Source organism: Festucalex cinctus, chromosome 10, assembly GCF_051991245.1.
Source record: "Festucalex cinctus isolate MCC-2025b chromosome 10, RoL_Fcin_1.0, whole genome shotgun sequence".
NCBI lineage: Eukaryota > Metazoa > Chordata > Actinopteri > Syngnathiformes > Syngnathidae > Festucalex > Festucalex cinctus.
The window spans coordinates 19995079-20009444 of record NC_135420.1 but is presented as its reverse complement, the minus strand read 5'-3'; the positions used below and the strand labels follow the sequence as shown (position 1 = coordinate 20009444).

Below are 14366 nucleotides of genomic sequence, written 5' to 3'. Positions count from 1 at the left end.
CCGCTTACTCCCTCATTTTCAATAATTTGAGAACTTATCCCATAAAAGCAGAAATGAGCTGGAATTGAACCCGGCTCAGGCTCGAACACGAGAACAAGTAAACCAAAGACAATGTCGTATAGCACTCGACCATCTCAGCTTTGAGAACTTCAGGATTTTCGGTCGTATTCATAGAATGAGTGGGTTTAGTTCAGCCATTTTCACTCTATGGAAGGCATTTAAAGAAAAAAAAAAACGTAGTTTTTTTTTTTTTTTTTTTAACGACCGTGTATAGTGAGGTGTCTTATTTGTTAAACGACCATGTATAGTAAGGCTGATTTTTTTTGTTTTTGTAAACAAGTATAGTAAGGCTTTTGTATTTATTTATTTATTTTTTATTTTACGACCATGCGATCAGTCATTTTATTTGCCTGTTTTCTGATTCACTTCTAAGGATAACAAAAAACAAGTCACTTGAAAGAAGCACAATTAATGATGGTTTATTGAAGATGCTGATATACAATTTTAAAGTCGCAAACAGCAACCGGAAACAGCACAAGTGTGTGACACACAGAAGTCGGAAGTCCCGCCTCCTCCATGGCATATACCCCATTTGATGGAAAGCTTCGAGTGTTCAAAAAGCTTTATCTTTGAATTGTAAATTGACTGATTGGTTGGTTGGTTGGTTGGGCATTGTTTGATGTGTGTTGTTTGTTGAATTAAAATAAAAAGTATTAAAAAATAAATAAAAAAGCTTCATCTTCCCATCACTACTCAAAATGGCGCCTTTAACATCAATACTTCCTGGTACTGGCACTGACCTGGGTACTGCGCGCTTGGCTGAGTCATGTGCCTGTAGTTAATTGTTGTCTAGTGCCGATTGGCTAGCTCTGATTACAACCAATGCTCCTGTGCGCTGTGATTGGCTTAACTCAACAATCTTAAGAGTACATTTGTATCTACTTGTTACCGTCAGTCAAGCGCTTTCCTTTGTCGCTCGCCAGGCCGTCGTGGCGGTCTTCTGCGCGTGTTCGACCAGCAAGCTTGATGGCCATGCAGGATGAACCCCGCAGTGAGACAGTGGAGCTCCCTGAAAGTACCGAGGTAGCATAACCGTGTCTGCCGTGTTTGTGTGTGCTCGTGTTCCACCTGTTTGCTCGTCTGAACAGGGTACTGTGGAGGTGAAGCGACATTGGGTGCTTAGTTCCGTGCTGCGGGGTCTCCTCTGGCCGTTTGGCATCGTGGTACGTCATGTGCGCCCATTTGCCTACTTTTTTAACGTTTGATGCATAAATTAAAATTAAACCATGATCTTTTCTGTGTTTACACGTCTCACAATGTGTCAGATAGCATCACTTTTTGTTTTTACGTTTTCAAAGCTGTTTTCCGTCGCTAGTGAATGACGTCAATGCAGCCGACGTTGCTTTATCACGTGACAAACGTCTTTAATCTCATTGCCAGTTTGTAAGCAGCAAACATTTTGTTTGAATTATGGTAAAGCTAAATGTGTTGGTCTTGAAAATTATTTCATTAAATGGTATGTTTTATGACTATGGAAAATAGTATTTTTATTTTTTTAATGATTAAGTTTAATTACTTATTTGCCTTTTGTTGCTCTTTTGGTTGGGTTATGATTAAACAAAAGTACAGTTTTTGGGAGTCTCCTGTAAATGCTGTTGTTCAAATTCAGCTAGATGTATGCGTGTCTATGTACCATTCCAGTCAACAGGTTTTGATAAGCATAGCTTTGGTGGAGCTCCCAGTTTTAAAACGCTTTCCAGTATTTGGCGGTTTCTTTTGCCACATGTAATTTTGGTATATGTGATATTTAAAATATCAAATTTGTGTCTGTCTTCCCAGGTTCATGCATATCGTGGCTTTTGGTGGATGTTGGGGTTCAGGCGACCCAAGCAGCACCAGCAACAGCAGGTTGTGACTAGTGTCTCCAGTCCTGCGCGCCAGTGCCTCACCGGGCACAAGCGGATACACCCGGTCACTCGCCTGATGCTCAACATCCTACCCCGCTGGGTGCAAGGTGCCTTGGGCTACCCTGTGTCCACTGCCATTGGCTGTTCCCTCTCCCCAGGTATATAATCCTCAGAGGGTCAGATTTATAAAATGAAGTTGATCACAAAAGTAAGAGGAGTCTTTCAGCTCACCTTTTTTACTAGAACGCTTTACAGAACATGTCTTGACATTATCAATGATAGTCCAACAACAAACCAACCTATCTCCCCCTTACCATTCCTACATATGCTTTATTTGAAGTGGGTAGAGATGTCACAATCACAGCATGCATGATGTCGCATATCTGCTTCAAGGTGAGTTTGAAAGGCTTCACTTTAACGCATTCACTCCCAGCCATTTTCACAGAAGCAATCCCGTTCGCTCCCGGCTGTTTTACTGGATTTTGACTGATTTTGCAAGGCCCACAGAATATTGTGTTCAATTGCTATAAAAGCATGGAGCCTATAAAAAGATTAGTCTCTTTCATCAGGGGGAAAAAAAAAGTATACTTCTATCTGTTTCAGTTTTGCAGCAAATGGCATTAGAACAGAATTAAGTTTCATCAGTTTTCACAAATCTATTTAAAATTCTAAGTAATTTAGCTTTTTTTTTTTTCTTTTTCTAATGGCCCTGGTTGATCTCCTTTGCTCTGTTGCCACCTGCTGGCCGTTTGTGTAATAACTACCATTTCTGCAACCGTTCTTTGCAGTTGAGAGGCTGCATCAAAGCCTTCTGTATGCTCTAGCATAAAAAAAACACGTATAAATACGTCTTTGGGACACTTAAAACATAAAAAAAATATATATATTTACACATTGGGGAAAAAATATGCATACTCTGATTAATCTCCACCAGTTGTACAAAGACTGTCAAAAATCACTGCTAGTGCTCAAATGTGTCATATGTACCGGTATTATAGTAGTGATATCGGTCTGAAAACGTATTGATCAGTCCTAATCGTTAACCCCTAAAAGCACGCAAATGGATGAGCTGTCGTCAGTCATTGATGGATGTATGGGGGCTGCTTTGACCCCAACGAGGCCCGTTTTCCCGCAACAGAAATAAGGGTGTCTCCCACCAAACCTTGTGGGAAGGGCAGCAAGAGGAAGCAGGATGACTTGGATGATGATGATGAGGATGAGGAGCACCAATCCTGGGTGGAGGCGCTCACGCAGGAGATTGTTGACGAAGGCCCTGAGAAGGATCCAGATTATGAGGTTTGTCTTGTGATGTCCTCTGACTAGTTTAGATGACTGGTGACCCCCCCCCCTGTTTTTGAGGGGGATAGTTGAGTACATAGTCTGAAGTTTTGTGTAGCAAGGTGTAAATAGGCTTTGTTCAACACAGATTCCCATTAAATGATTAAGAATAACATTTAGCCACTTCACGCTGACATTTCTTCAGCCCGATACTGATGAGACGGAGACTGACAGTGAAGAGTTTCGCTCTTACGACATGGAGAGTGATCACGAGGAAGGCACAATCATAGAAGATGTGTAGATGGTGAGGTTGCTTGGCTGATTCACATCATTGACTTGTGCCTTTTGAATCGAAACCAATCCTAATACGGTTATCCCCTTTTTCTTTTTGAATCTTCAGGGTGTCCAGTTGCCCTCATCTTCTCAAGGCCCTTGCCCTGCTCTTTAACATGTTTTGTATATTGTCTTTTTCTAAGTCACAATAAAATGTCTTGAATTTAACACTGACTCGGCTTCATGGGTCTTTTTGTTCATGCTCCCTATGTAAGCATAAACTCAATTCAGTTGGAGAATTAGTAAGTCGATCATAAACTTGAATGGATTCCTCTTGGCAGTTAAACTGAAAGCACCCAGATGATAACCAAAGAGTGAGACACATTAAGTTACTCTTGGAAGATTGTCTTGTAGAGTTGGATGCAATGCTTGTTTGCATTTGGACTCTATGAAGGTTGAAAGCTTGGCTGACATTTACCTCTCCTTCAATGAGCCTTGTATTCACTGTTTACGTAGCCGCCCACTAGATGGCAGTGATGCCTTAGTGTCTCCCAACAAAATCTGCAAATGGCCCTCGAACTTGATGAGCGGCTTTGTACACCTTTAAATGGTTATAAGTTGAATTTATTTTTAATCTGTCCATGGCAATGACTGGCAGAATTAATACGCTTCCTTTACATGTCCGACGGTACAATGTATATTGTTTACACTCAACTGGCGTTAAAATGAGCCATGACTTGACTGTAAGCTATCAGCTTGGCGTTCATGAAACTGACTCCGACCTGTGAGACCGCAAGAGGCGTCCAGACGGCTGGAAAATAAAAGTATTAGTCGAAGAAATAGAAGAATCGAGGGAAACTGTTGCCAGACGTTAATTATTGGGAGAAACTTTAACTGCTTCCTCAGGCTTGCATTCTGGATGATTTGAATTTGTAAACAGGATTCACTCTTAACGTCACAAAATAAGCACAATCTTTCAGAGACATCTGAGAATTGGGCCTTTGCTGACTTCCATCGGAGAGAGAAAATGCTCAAATTTGGTGCAGTTATGTCTGTACCCCGCTTTAGCCATAATGTACTGACCAACTAGGAAGGATGCACCTCTTCGTGCTAATACACCACTAAATAGTACAAAATTTGAAGTCGAAACTTGTACATTGGGGTCTTTACGGTTAGTTAGGCATCTACAGTATCTCACATCGTTTCCTCATAAATTCAAAACACATTCTTTAATAGGTAAACTCAACAGTGAGAACACCCCTAAGTGAAAAGGTCAAAATTAAATATCTGCAGAGATGAGGGGTGGACTCACTTATACCAGTCGACTGTACAGAGCTGTACTTTGAGTGGGTGGCAGGATTAGTATAAGGGCCTGATGAACCTCTTGCCAGAAGCAGTAGTCCTATCTGTACGTACCAACAACCCACTCGGCAGTTGAATCGTCAAAATGGAGTCTCTTACGTAGACCTGAGCTATCGATACTGGAGATGTCGAAGGAAGCTTCCCAACTCATCTGCTCTAATCCAGCATGCTGAATGGGGAACTCCACACAATATTTCAAGTTCCGCTTTGCTCGTGAGCGCGACTAAGCCTGGGAAATTAGCAGCTCCTTAGCATCATTTAACCTTCGAGTTTTTTTTTTTTTTTTTTTTTTAAGGATTCTACAGAGAGGTTTTATTTATTTTTTTTAATGGTGGTTGTTTGTGAAAGTTAAGTTGAATATTTGCCACATATACGTTTGCACTCCTGATGCATTTATTCTGTTTGAAAAAAAAAATGGGGTTGGGGTGGGTGTCAAATCCTCACAATTTTTCCCTCTTTGCAGGGCTCAGTCTCTATCCTCCGTGAATATCGGGGGATTACTGTGATGTGTTTGCACTTTCGGCGAACTTTATTCAAACCTCGGGTTATTGAGACCTGCAACTTTTTGACTTCCTTCAAATCTTCACAGATGTTTTCTTATCTTCTGACGTTGAATTGCAAAGGAATCCGTCACTCTCCCCATGTGGTGCGGTAGTCTGTCTGCGTATGTGGATCCAGCAAAGGCACCGGGGTGGGCTCTGGGGGCCTTCTGTCACCGTCTGAAGCGGTTTTGAAGGTTAGCCTGCTCAGTTGAAGCAGTCGTTGGCCTCCATCTTTACTGTTTGTTCTCAGCTGGAGGCCACGTTTTAAAGCCAAACTTTTTTCTTTGTTTTTTTCCGAAGCCCTTTTTAAAGTGCAAGGTGAAGATGGCGCCGTCTGGTCGGGGGCTGTAAATGTAATGCTCGGCCTCAGGTGAGCCGTTAAGGATTAGGCAGTTTCGAGTTTGTGGCATTATAAAAAGATGCAGAGTGATTTGGTGGGGAGGTAACGGGAGTGCACCGCCTTGAAAAAAAACAACCTGTCACTCTAATATACAGTGTATGTGACAGTGCACCAGCAGAACTTGCTGACAACCTGAATGAATGGCAGCAGGTGCCGACTCTACCCCAAGGCTATTATCTGCTGCATGACAATGTGACACTGTATCATCATCAGCCAGCAGAACAACTTTTAACCTGCTGCACGCACGCACATGCATTTTGACTTCACGGCCCATCTCCTTTAAAACGCGCTCATTCAGCATGTCTCGCTTTACCTCCAGCCTGATTACCGGCTGGCCCCGCACATCCGGATCATTCATCATTGTCTGAAACTGGGAGGAAAAAAAAAAAGACATGGCATATAGTCAGACATGTTGTTCTCTTCTATTGGAATTGAGTCGTTTTTAAAGGGTTTTTTCGAGATAAGAGTTGTTTGGTCGTTTTTATTTGCTGAGACTCGGGTTCCCGCGGGTCATTAAGAAGCATTAAAATTCATTAAATGGATTTTGCTGAAATTAAGGAATTAAATGGCATTAAAAAGCAGTAAATACGATCTCCAGAGGCATTAAAAATTTAAATACAATGGGGTAAAAACATTTTTGTTCATGCTTTATTATGCATTGTGCAAAGGAGTCACTATAACACAATTTAGCAATAATTGTGCTTAAGTCGCCAATGTACAACTGATGCCATCTAGTGGCAGAACATTACCTCAACACGAATCTATGACTCAATGTTCCACACGCCTTTAAATGTAGTATATCTTTTTAACTTCAAATAACTATAAATTACTGATGCTAAAATTGCTGAACTCGATGAACTAAAAGATACAACCACATTTTTATTTGGTAACCATATTTGTCCCATTTTATGTTAACAAGATTATGAACATTTTGAAAACATTTTATTGTGCATTTAGAATGGCTACAGTGCGATTTATTTGGGATCAGTCGTGACTTATAGGGTTAATTATAATTCAAAATCACCTTAGTATATAAAGAGTAGATGCATATATTATGTACATGTGTCCACGTGTGTATATGCAGTATGGCATGGGCATTAAATTACTTTTAAGTTGCATTAAAAATGATTCAATTAGTTTTGCTGATACCTGCAGAAACCCTGCGTACAGCTGGACGTTCTCCAGAGGCGATGTTTGGCTCAGGTTTCATTGTCAGACATCTTGATAACAAATTCTACCAAGCATCCATCCATCCATCCATCCATTTTCTTCACTGCAAGTGTGACGTAAACGTCAATCAGAAGCAAGATGACAGTAACTACAAGCAATTCTGTGGCTTTATCACTTCAACTCTTCATGTTTAATGAAACCATATGTAAACATGCGGTATGATATGTCTATTTTAATGAGCAATGAAATTGATTCTTTGCTGTGGCATGATGGAGGAGCGAGAATCGAGTGAGAAGCTTCCGTCAAGGATTATTGGTTTCCTTTACATGCTGTGAGCTGCTGGTCAGCAACCCTTCAGCTTCTTATCCCAACTTTATTTCATGTCTCTCGCCAGACCGGTGGGACTTAAAAGCTTTGCCGCTCGCTCTCTCCGCCGTCGTCCGTCCTCTGCTGAGGTCAGCGGCACTTTGGATTCACGGAAAGTGTGCGGCTCCCGCAAACGGTTCGATTTTATGCCCCCCCCCCCCCCCCCCCCCCCCCACACACACACACACACAAATCCATTCGCACATTTATGATTCTATTCTGAGGCTGACCGTTAACGACACGCTAGGGAGGACAGCGAGGCGGCTGCAGACAAGGACGGTGTGAGGTTTTAAATGTTTATTTATAAGACAGAAGCAACTTTTATTAGAGGTGTTTAGATGATTTAGGAGCACATTGGACAGCAGTTTAACAGAGCGGGCTGCTACATGTGATTGATTAAAGGTCTCCTGAAATGAAATGTTCACTTTTTTTAGATTTTTGATCATAAATATGTCTTACCATAGCCTGACTGAGTCCCCAAAGCTGTGAGATAAACAACCGATGTTTCCTTTTCCTATTTGTATCAAAGTAGCTCAAACAGCACTCTCAAATGGGCTGTTTTAGCAGATCGGTTTTATATGTCACTAACCCCACCTTTTTTGGTTTTACACGTTACTAGCTCAGCGCGAACTCCGCCCTCACAATTTTCAACCCCTCCCCCTACCGGAGATTTCCAACCCACGAACAAACAGTAGCAGTAGAAGGAGGACAGAACGGCAGCAAAACAACTCCATAGAAACTGCTCTGAACCAGATTGTACAGACGACGACAAAAAAAAAAATTCTTCTGCCACAGAAAGGCTTGTGGTTGGACTTTATTTATACATTAAATATGCCAAAGCAACTCCCATAACATGTGTTAGTTTATGGCAAACCTTTTACTGACGACTGCTTCAGGAATTTATGACAATACAAACATGGATTAGCAGATTACCTTTCACTTACCGCAGGATCGATAACCAACTTTTGAAACAAAAGCGCGCAAAAGCATGTGCCAATATTCCTTCAGGTGCAGACGTGAAGACTCAGTTTGTAAACAGGAGCACGCGGAAAAGACTTGGCCACGCCCAACTCATTTTGCTACGGCTGGCGAATATGTTTGAACATACTCGCAAATGTGTTTGAACATACTTGTAAATATATTCGAACGTATTGAAATATGTTCGAACATATTGAAATATGTTTGAACATACTCGCAAATACGTTCGAACGTATTTGCCAGTATGTCCAAACGTATTTGCAAGTATGTCCAAACATGGGTTTTCATAATCTTGCTAACCAACAGTTACTCTAAAAATGAGGCAATATTATATAGTAAAGTGGAATTTCACTAAAATGAACTACTCTTGAAATATGTTTGGAAATATTAATAGAAAAATAAACTAATCATGGATTTATAAAAACGTACAAAATCAGAGTTGCTGTTTTCATTATTGTTATTAAACGAAGAGGGGATGGCTTGTTGAAGCAATTAAGGCAACCACAAATGATAGAAATCGGGCATTAAATGCAAACTCGTGGCAATAAAGGAGGAACAAAAGAATACATCAAGAGTTGTAAAAGAGTCACATAAAATTAAGGCTGATTAAGTGATTCTCTCGGTAATCCGTTCGGTTGACATCTTAGTGCTATTACCAACAAAGGAAAATTAAAATGTTATTCTACTGCGTTTTGCTTCTCTTTCCAGGCTTACCAATTTCAATTAAACCAAGTAAAAGTTTAATAAATGCTAGTTAAAAGAAAGCATAAAAAAAAAGCATCAAAGCACAAATCTAATCGTCAAAAAGTCCAGCTTGCGAAAGTGCGGGTTCACCTCGACACTGTCCGACCTTTTATCATCCTCCCGAATCTTCATTCCTCAGCACTTTTTCAAGCCAAACATTGACTCCATCAGCTGACTTCACACATTTGTTTGACCTGTTCGCAGGCTCATCTTCTTTGAGGGTTTGAACAAGGGGAACCGGTAAGCTATCCCTTGCATGATCCCAGCCAAGTGCTGCCAGGCAACCATTACATGGAGTCTTTTTTTTTGGGGGGGGGGGTTGAAGGTATCTCTTTTATTTCCTTCATGTTGCTCACACAGATTTGTAACTTTCACCTCGTTTCATCACATGATGTCCTCATTAGCATGCAGCGAATTACCTCTGCCAAGCAGGAAAGCACAAAGGCCTTCTGTTTACCAAATGAGGCAAAAGCTATTTTCAAAATACTTAATAGATTTGTGGTGTCCTTCCAACTAAAAAGGTGGCGAAGCGGAAGAATTTATTTGCTATTTTTGCTGTTTGAAGTCTGATGGAGTGGGAAGTTAGCATCTACTTGGTTCGCGGTTTGAATCTGTCATCCAAAATTAGCCATGTTAGCTTAATTGAAAATCCAAACTGAAGGGTATTTATCCTAAGTTAAAGTTAAATACAAGATGCGTTGAGTGCCACTTTGTGTATAATAAACGGTCTTCAGTCGCAATTCTCTGCAAGTTGCTGACTTTGCAGCACTGCATAAGAGGCAAAAATCCTCCCAATGACCTAATATGATGGTGCAGTACCGTGTTGCTGGAGTGCATTTTGTTGCCTCAACGCTAAATGTCTGTCTTAGACAGCCAATTAGACGGCAGTTAAAGTGGTGATGACTTCACCCTAAGTGAGAAAACCGCTCTCAAATTGGAGAGAGACGGGTTTGATGTGGCAAACGTTTCACAGTAAAGGTGCAATTTACTCAGTGTCATTTGCAGTTTGAAATGTTATTGCCTTACACCGAGGATAGCCATGATAAATATTTACTAAGTGGTACATTGCTGCTATAAAGTCCAAGTGTTATTGCAGCATTCTGGGGTCGTAGAAGAAATGCCAGTTTTGCAGAGTCACTCACTTAAAACAAGTTAGCGTCCCTCAAATAGATGCCGCCCTTTTCCCCATCAGGAAAAAAAATGAAACGGGTTCTAAGTTTAATTATCTTAAACACATTTTTGTCTTTTCAGCAGCTTTGAACTATATATATTTTTTTAATTAAAGAATTATACCTGTAATAATTGAACCCCCCCTCCACACACACACACCCACACACACAGACACCCCCGCCCCTCTACTGTACTAAGAACCTATGAGCTGTATATGTCTGATCTGTATGTATATGTATAGTTTATACAGTAGTCTGCTCGTGAGATGGGAGGGGTAAGATGGCCGCCCTGTGGCTTCAACGGCTTGCATGGGCATTTATGGGCTATTGGCTATCCAGTAATATATACAGATCAGCGAATCTACATCCGTTTATCAATGACGAGTGCAACGCAAACCGAAACGTGATGAATGTTTGTCTGTCTGTCTGTTAATGCCACCACAGCGCCGTTTCCTGGCACTGTGGAGAATTGCTGCCAATTCTAGAATTCAAGACTTAAAGCAGCTACTTAAAAAGTGGCAATTTTGAGTGGACTGGACACTATTTTTTTGTCCATTGAATCCAAGGTTTAAATCAACTTAAGTAAAGTTACAGTTATCACTACTCTGCTTTTAAAAAAAAAATGTATTTCTCAAGTTCCACTGGCCATTTTCAAAGACATTTTCTGGTACTCTTCATCACACCAGAGTGTTTTTAGTCCAATTTGAGATGATTATAGCCCCTTCCTAAAATTCTGCCCAAGTTAGCGCATCCGCCTTCCCGCTCTAATTACCAGCTGTCTAATTAACTGGCTTGTTGGGGCTGTTTATTGCTCCAGAGGAGTTTGCGCTTCTCGGGCTGTTGATGTTGCCTGCCGCTGCACAATGTAGGCCAGCGACATGAAAGGATGGGATGTTTAGGACTCGCCGCCACTCACGAGACAACTGGTGCATCCGCCGGATGTTTTTGGGCTCTGTTGGGATGTCGTTTTGTGTTTTCGTAGCTCCTGCTTTTCATTTCATAATGTTTGGTTGCCCCGCAGCTCTGCGTCATCTGCCGCTTTCTGTCAACGGGCCAGCTGCTGCGTTGCGGCGGAGGCCATGTTGGTTCTTTGAATTTCAATGTTGCATTTTTAAGGTTTGGAAAGTGGCCATGTTTGACATGAAAGGGTGTCAAGTTTGAAGGAAGTTTTCTTTAGATCAGGGGTGTCCAAACATTTTCCTCTGAGGGTCTCATACAGTAAAATCAAAGGATACAAGGGCCATTTTGATATTATTTTTAAACTTTCGTTTATCGAGCTCAGTCAATCAAGCAATAGCCTATTATTTGTATATACTGTTTTTTGTTTTGTTTTTTATGAAAAACAAAACAGGAATTCACAAGATTTTGGGGTGATTGAGACCCCAAAAACCACCAGAACCAAAACATCTGTCACAAGCTGACCATTTTAAAGCAGTAATTTCCTGCGATATTTTCACAATTTGGACCTTGAAATTTGAGGAAACTATTTTGCTTGTAAAAATTAATTATCGTTATTAGTGGTGCAACCGATCACAAAGGTCACGGTTCGGATCGGATCATTGATTTGAGTCACAGACCGGGTCGTTTTTCGGATCAGCAAAAAAAAATAAAAAAATAAAATAAATTACTTTGCATTCATTTAATGTGTAAAGCACTTTTTCCCATTAAATAAATACATTAAAATAAATTCAAAATGTCTAGTATAGCAGTTTGATATAGGAACACAACTTTAAAGTGCAATATGAGGCAGAAACTTACTTTCTTTTTTTTTTTACATGGTTCATGTGTAAAATAAGGTATTAATGGCTTAAAGTTGTTCCCATAATCTAAAGAGCTAAGTTTGACATTTTGAATTGAATGTTTTTCTTTTTTTTAATGGGCAAAAGTGTATTATAAAATAAATGAAGACGATGTTCTATTTCTCTCTTTTTGTTTAATTGATGAAAAAAACCTCAACGTGCAATTTATGGCACATTCCCTTCTTTTAAATAGGGAGAGTGAATTACAAAGTAGCCTTGGTCCAGAATATTGGAAAAACAATTAAAGTTGCTCCGTTTCTCCCCACAGCCAACATTTTCAAACCCCTTCCAAGCCTTCAGTCTCAGTGTTATTTTAAAGCTTGTGCGGGCTTAAATAAAGGCCAGTTTGGAGGAGAGAGAAAAAGACAATAATAAGTAACTCACACTTGAGGGGAGGACACATAATGCACTTGTTGGTCATGCTAACAGGTAGCACTAAAGCCACTTAGGTCCGAGACATCTGCCGTATCGTATAATGACGGCGGGATAACTCTTACTGTCATAACTCAATTCACAACATTTTGAATGATGGACCGGAAACGCTGTGAGACATACGCTTACGCTGGCATACACAGTCAAATCCCAGAGTTGCATATTTCATGTGCCCAGTGGCAGTAATACCATCCTTGCAGACTGCAGTGCTTGTTCAGCTAAAATCAAAGGTACGTTCCATTCAAGGCAGTTCAATTCATTCTTATTTATAAAGTAGCAGCTCACAGCGAAGGATTAAACTGTCGCCATCATACAAGTCAAGTTAAGTCGGTTTTATTTACCGTATATAGCTTCAATTCATAACAGAAGTTACCAATGTGCCTCACTTTTTTTTTTTTAACATTCTCATTCACAATTGGCACAAAACAAAAATAATGTAACCACTGTAAAACAGAACAATAATAATAAAAAATGTTGACCTTGACAGCAAGTGAGGATGCGATCCTTTTATGCACCATTTCCTTCAGAAATGTGTCTAAATTCTTTAAAAAAAGGGGTACTTTAAATTGGAAGTCAAATCATAAATTTTCTTGCCAATATATTCTATGTGCCCCCATTAGTCTCAACACATCATTCTGATAAATATTGCAATTGCTGAATACGAATCAAGGATCAAACTACATCCGTTTATATCCATCTCAGAGGGCGGCCATTTTGCCACTTGCTGTCGACTGAAGATGACATCACAGTTGCTCGGGGCTCAGGCAACAACCAATCACAGTTCACCTATTTTCTGAAGCTGACCTGTGATTGGTTGTTGTACCTGAGCCCCGAGTAATTGTGATGTCATCTTAAATTGACAGCATGTGACAAAATGGCCACCTTCCGACATTGATAATAACTGTTGGATTTTGCTGCTTAACTCATATTCCACTAACACAATATTACCCAATCATGGCAGATTTCTTGGTTTGGTCATGTGACGTTCACAAGCTGAGCTTTCCAAAGGACAACAAATATACTTGTAATGTGTATTTTGATGAGGAAAAGCCAATCATATTGCAGCATCGCATGTCCCGCCACACTCGGCAGACAAACAGGAAATGAAAGGAGAGAACGGCCGCACCTCGCAGCTTGGACGGCGAGGTCGCCGTATCTCCACAGAGAACATTTCCGCCATTGTCACATATTTCTTACGGCTGTCTGGAGATGTTTAATGGCTTTTCATTTTGTCTTGTGTTGACCACGCGGACCGTGTTCTCACTTCTTCAGCGGCAGCGTGATTGATTCAAGCGTGAGGCCGCAGAGGGCAGACGCTTATTGAGCGTTCATGTTGCGCGTGTTTGGGTCTGCAGAAGAGCTTCGGCTGGGCCTTGTTGTGTTTATTATTGGGAGTTGACTCAGGAAACGATTTCACTGGGTAGAAACTACTTCGGGGCCAGCGAGGACTCCTCAAAAGTGACCCGTGGTGAGCAAACGAGGGCTTTGCGGCTTTATTGACTGAGCCTGGCTGGCTCAGGCACGGCTTTATCCCAGCATCCTTACATTAGATAACAACGAGCACTGACCTCTGCCACGGCTCTATCACGCCGGCTGCGAAATCGATGAGAGAATGGATTCAATGTCGGATCTGAATAGCTGGAAGGAGATAAAGTTTCATTGGGAGCTAGAATTTCTGATAAAAGTTGAGAAGTTGCAGGATGAGCAGTGGCCCACCAGGATTAGCAGCGAGTGTTCATTCAAGTGTGGATTTCATATTTGATACGGAGTTGAAAAATTGTACAGTAATCCCCCACTATTTGCCCCGGGTCGAAACGTGCCCTACAGCGAATAACTTAAAAATGTGAGTAATTGCTGACCCCTAAAAATGAATGGAGTACAATTAGTTTTTTTTTTTTTTCTGGGTCCAGGTCAAAACCAATTTCTTTTTAGAGTATAAATGATTA

General features: G+C 40.8%; 1 protein-coding gene across 2 annotated transcripts; it reads left to right on the top strand.

The window, feature by feature from the left end:
• The first annotated feature begins 800 nt into the window (after positions 1-800).
• org (oogenesis-related gene) lies at positions 801-3692 on the top strand. 2 transcript variants are annotated; one of them, XM_077535385.1, is made up of 6 exons: positions 808-1083; positions 1149-1223; positions 1840-2065; positions 3046-3203; positions 3391-3489; positions 3586-3692. In XM_077535385.1, exons 1-5 carry the CDS (start codon positions 1027-1029, stop codon positions 3484-3486), a joined length of 612 nt encoding a protein of 203 aa, XP_077391511.1. In that variant the 5' UTR covers positions 808-1026; the 3' UTR covers positions 3487-3489; positions 3586-3692. The 2 variants fall into 2 exon arrangements, with proteins under 2 accessions (XP_077391512.1, XP_077391511.1); XM_077535386.1 differs by lacking the exon at positions 1149-1223 and having other exon boundaries at positions 801-1083.
• Positions 3693-14366: the final 10674 nt, after the last annotated feature.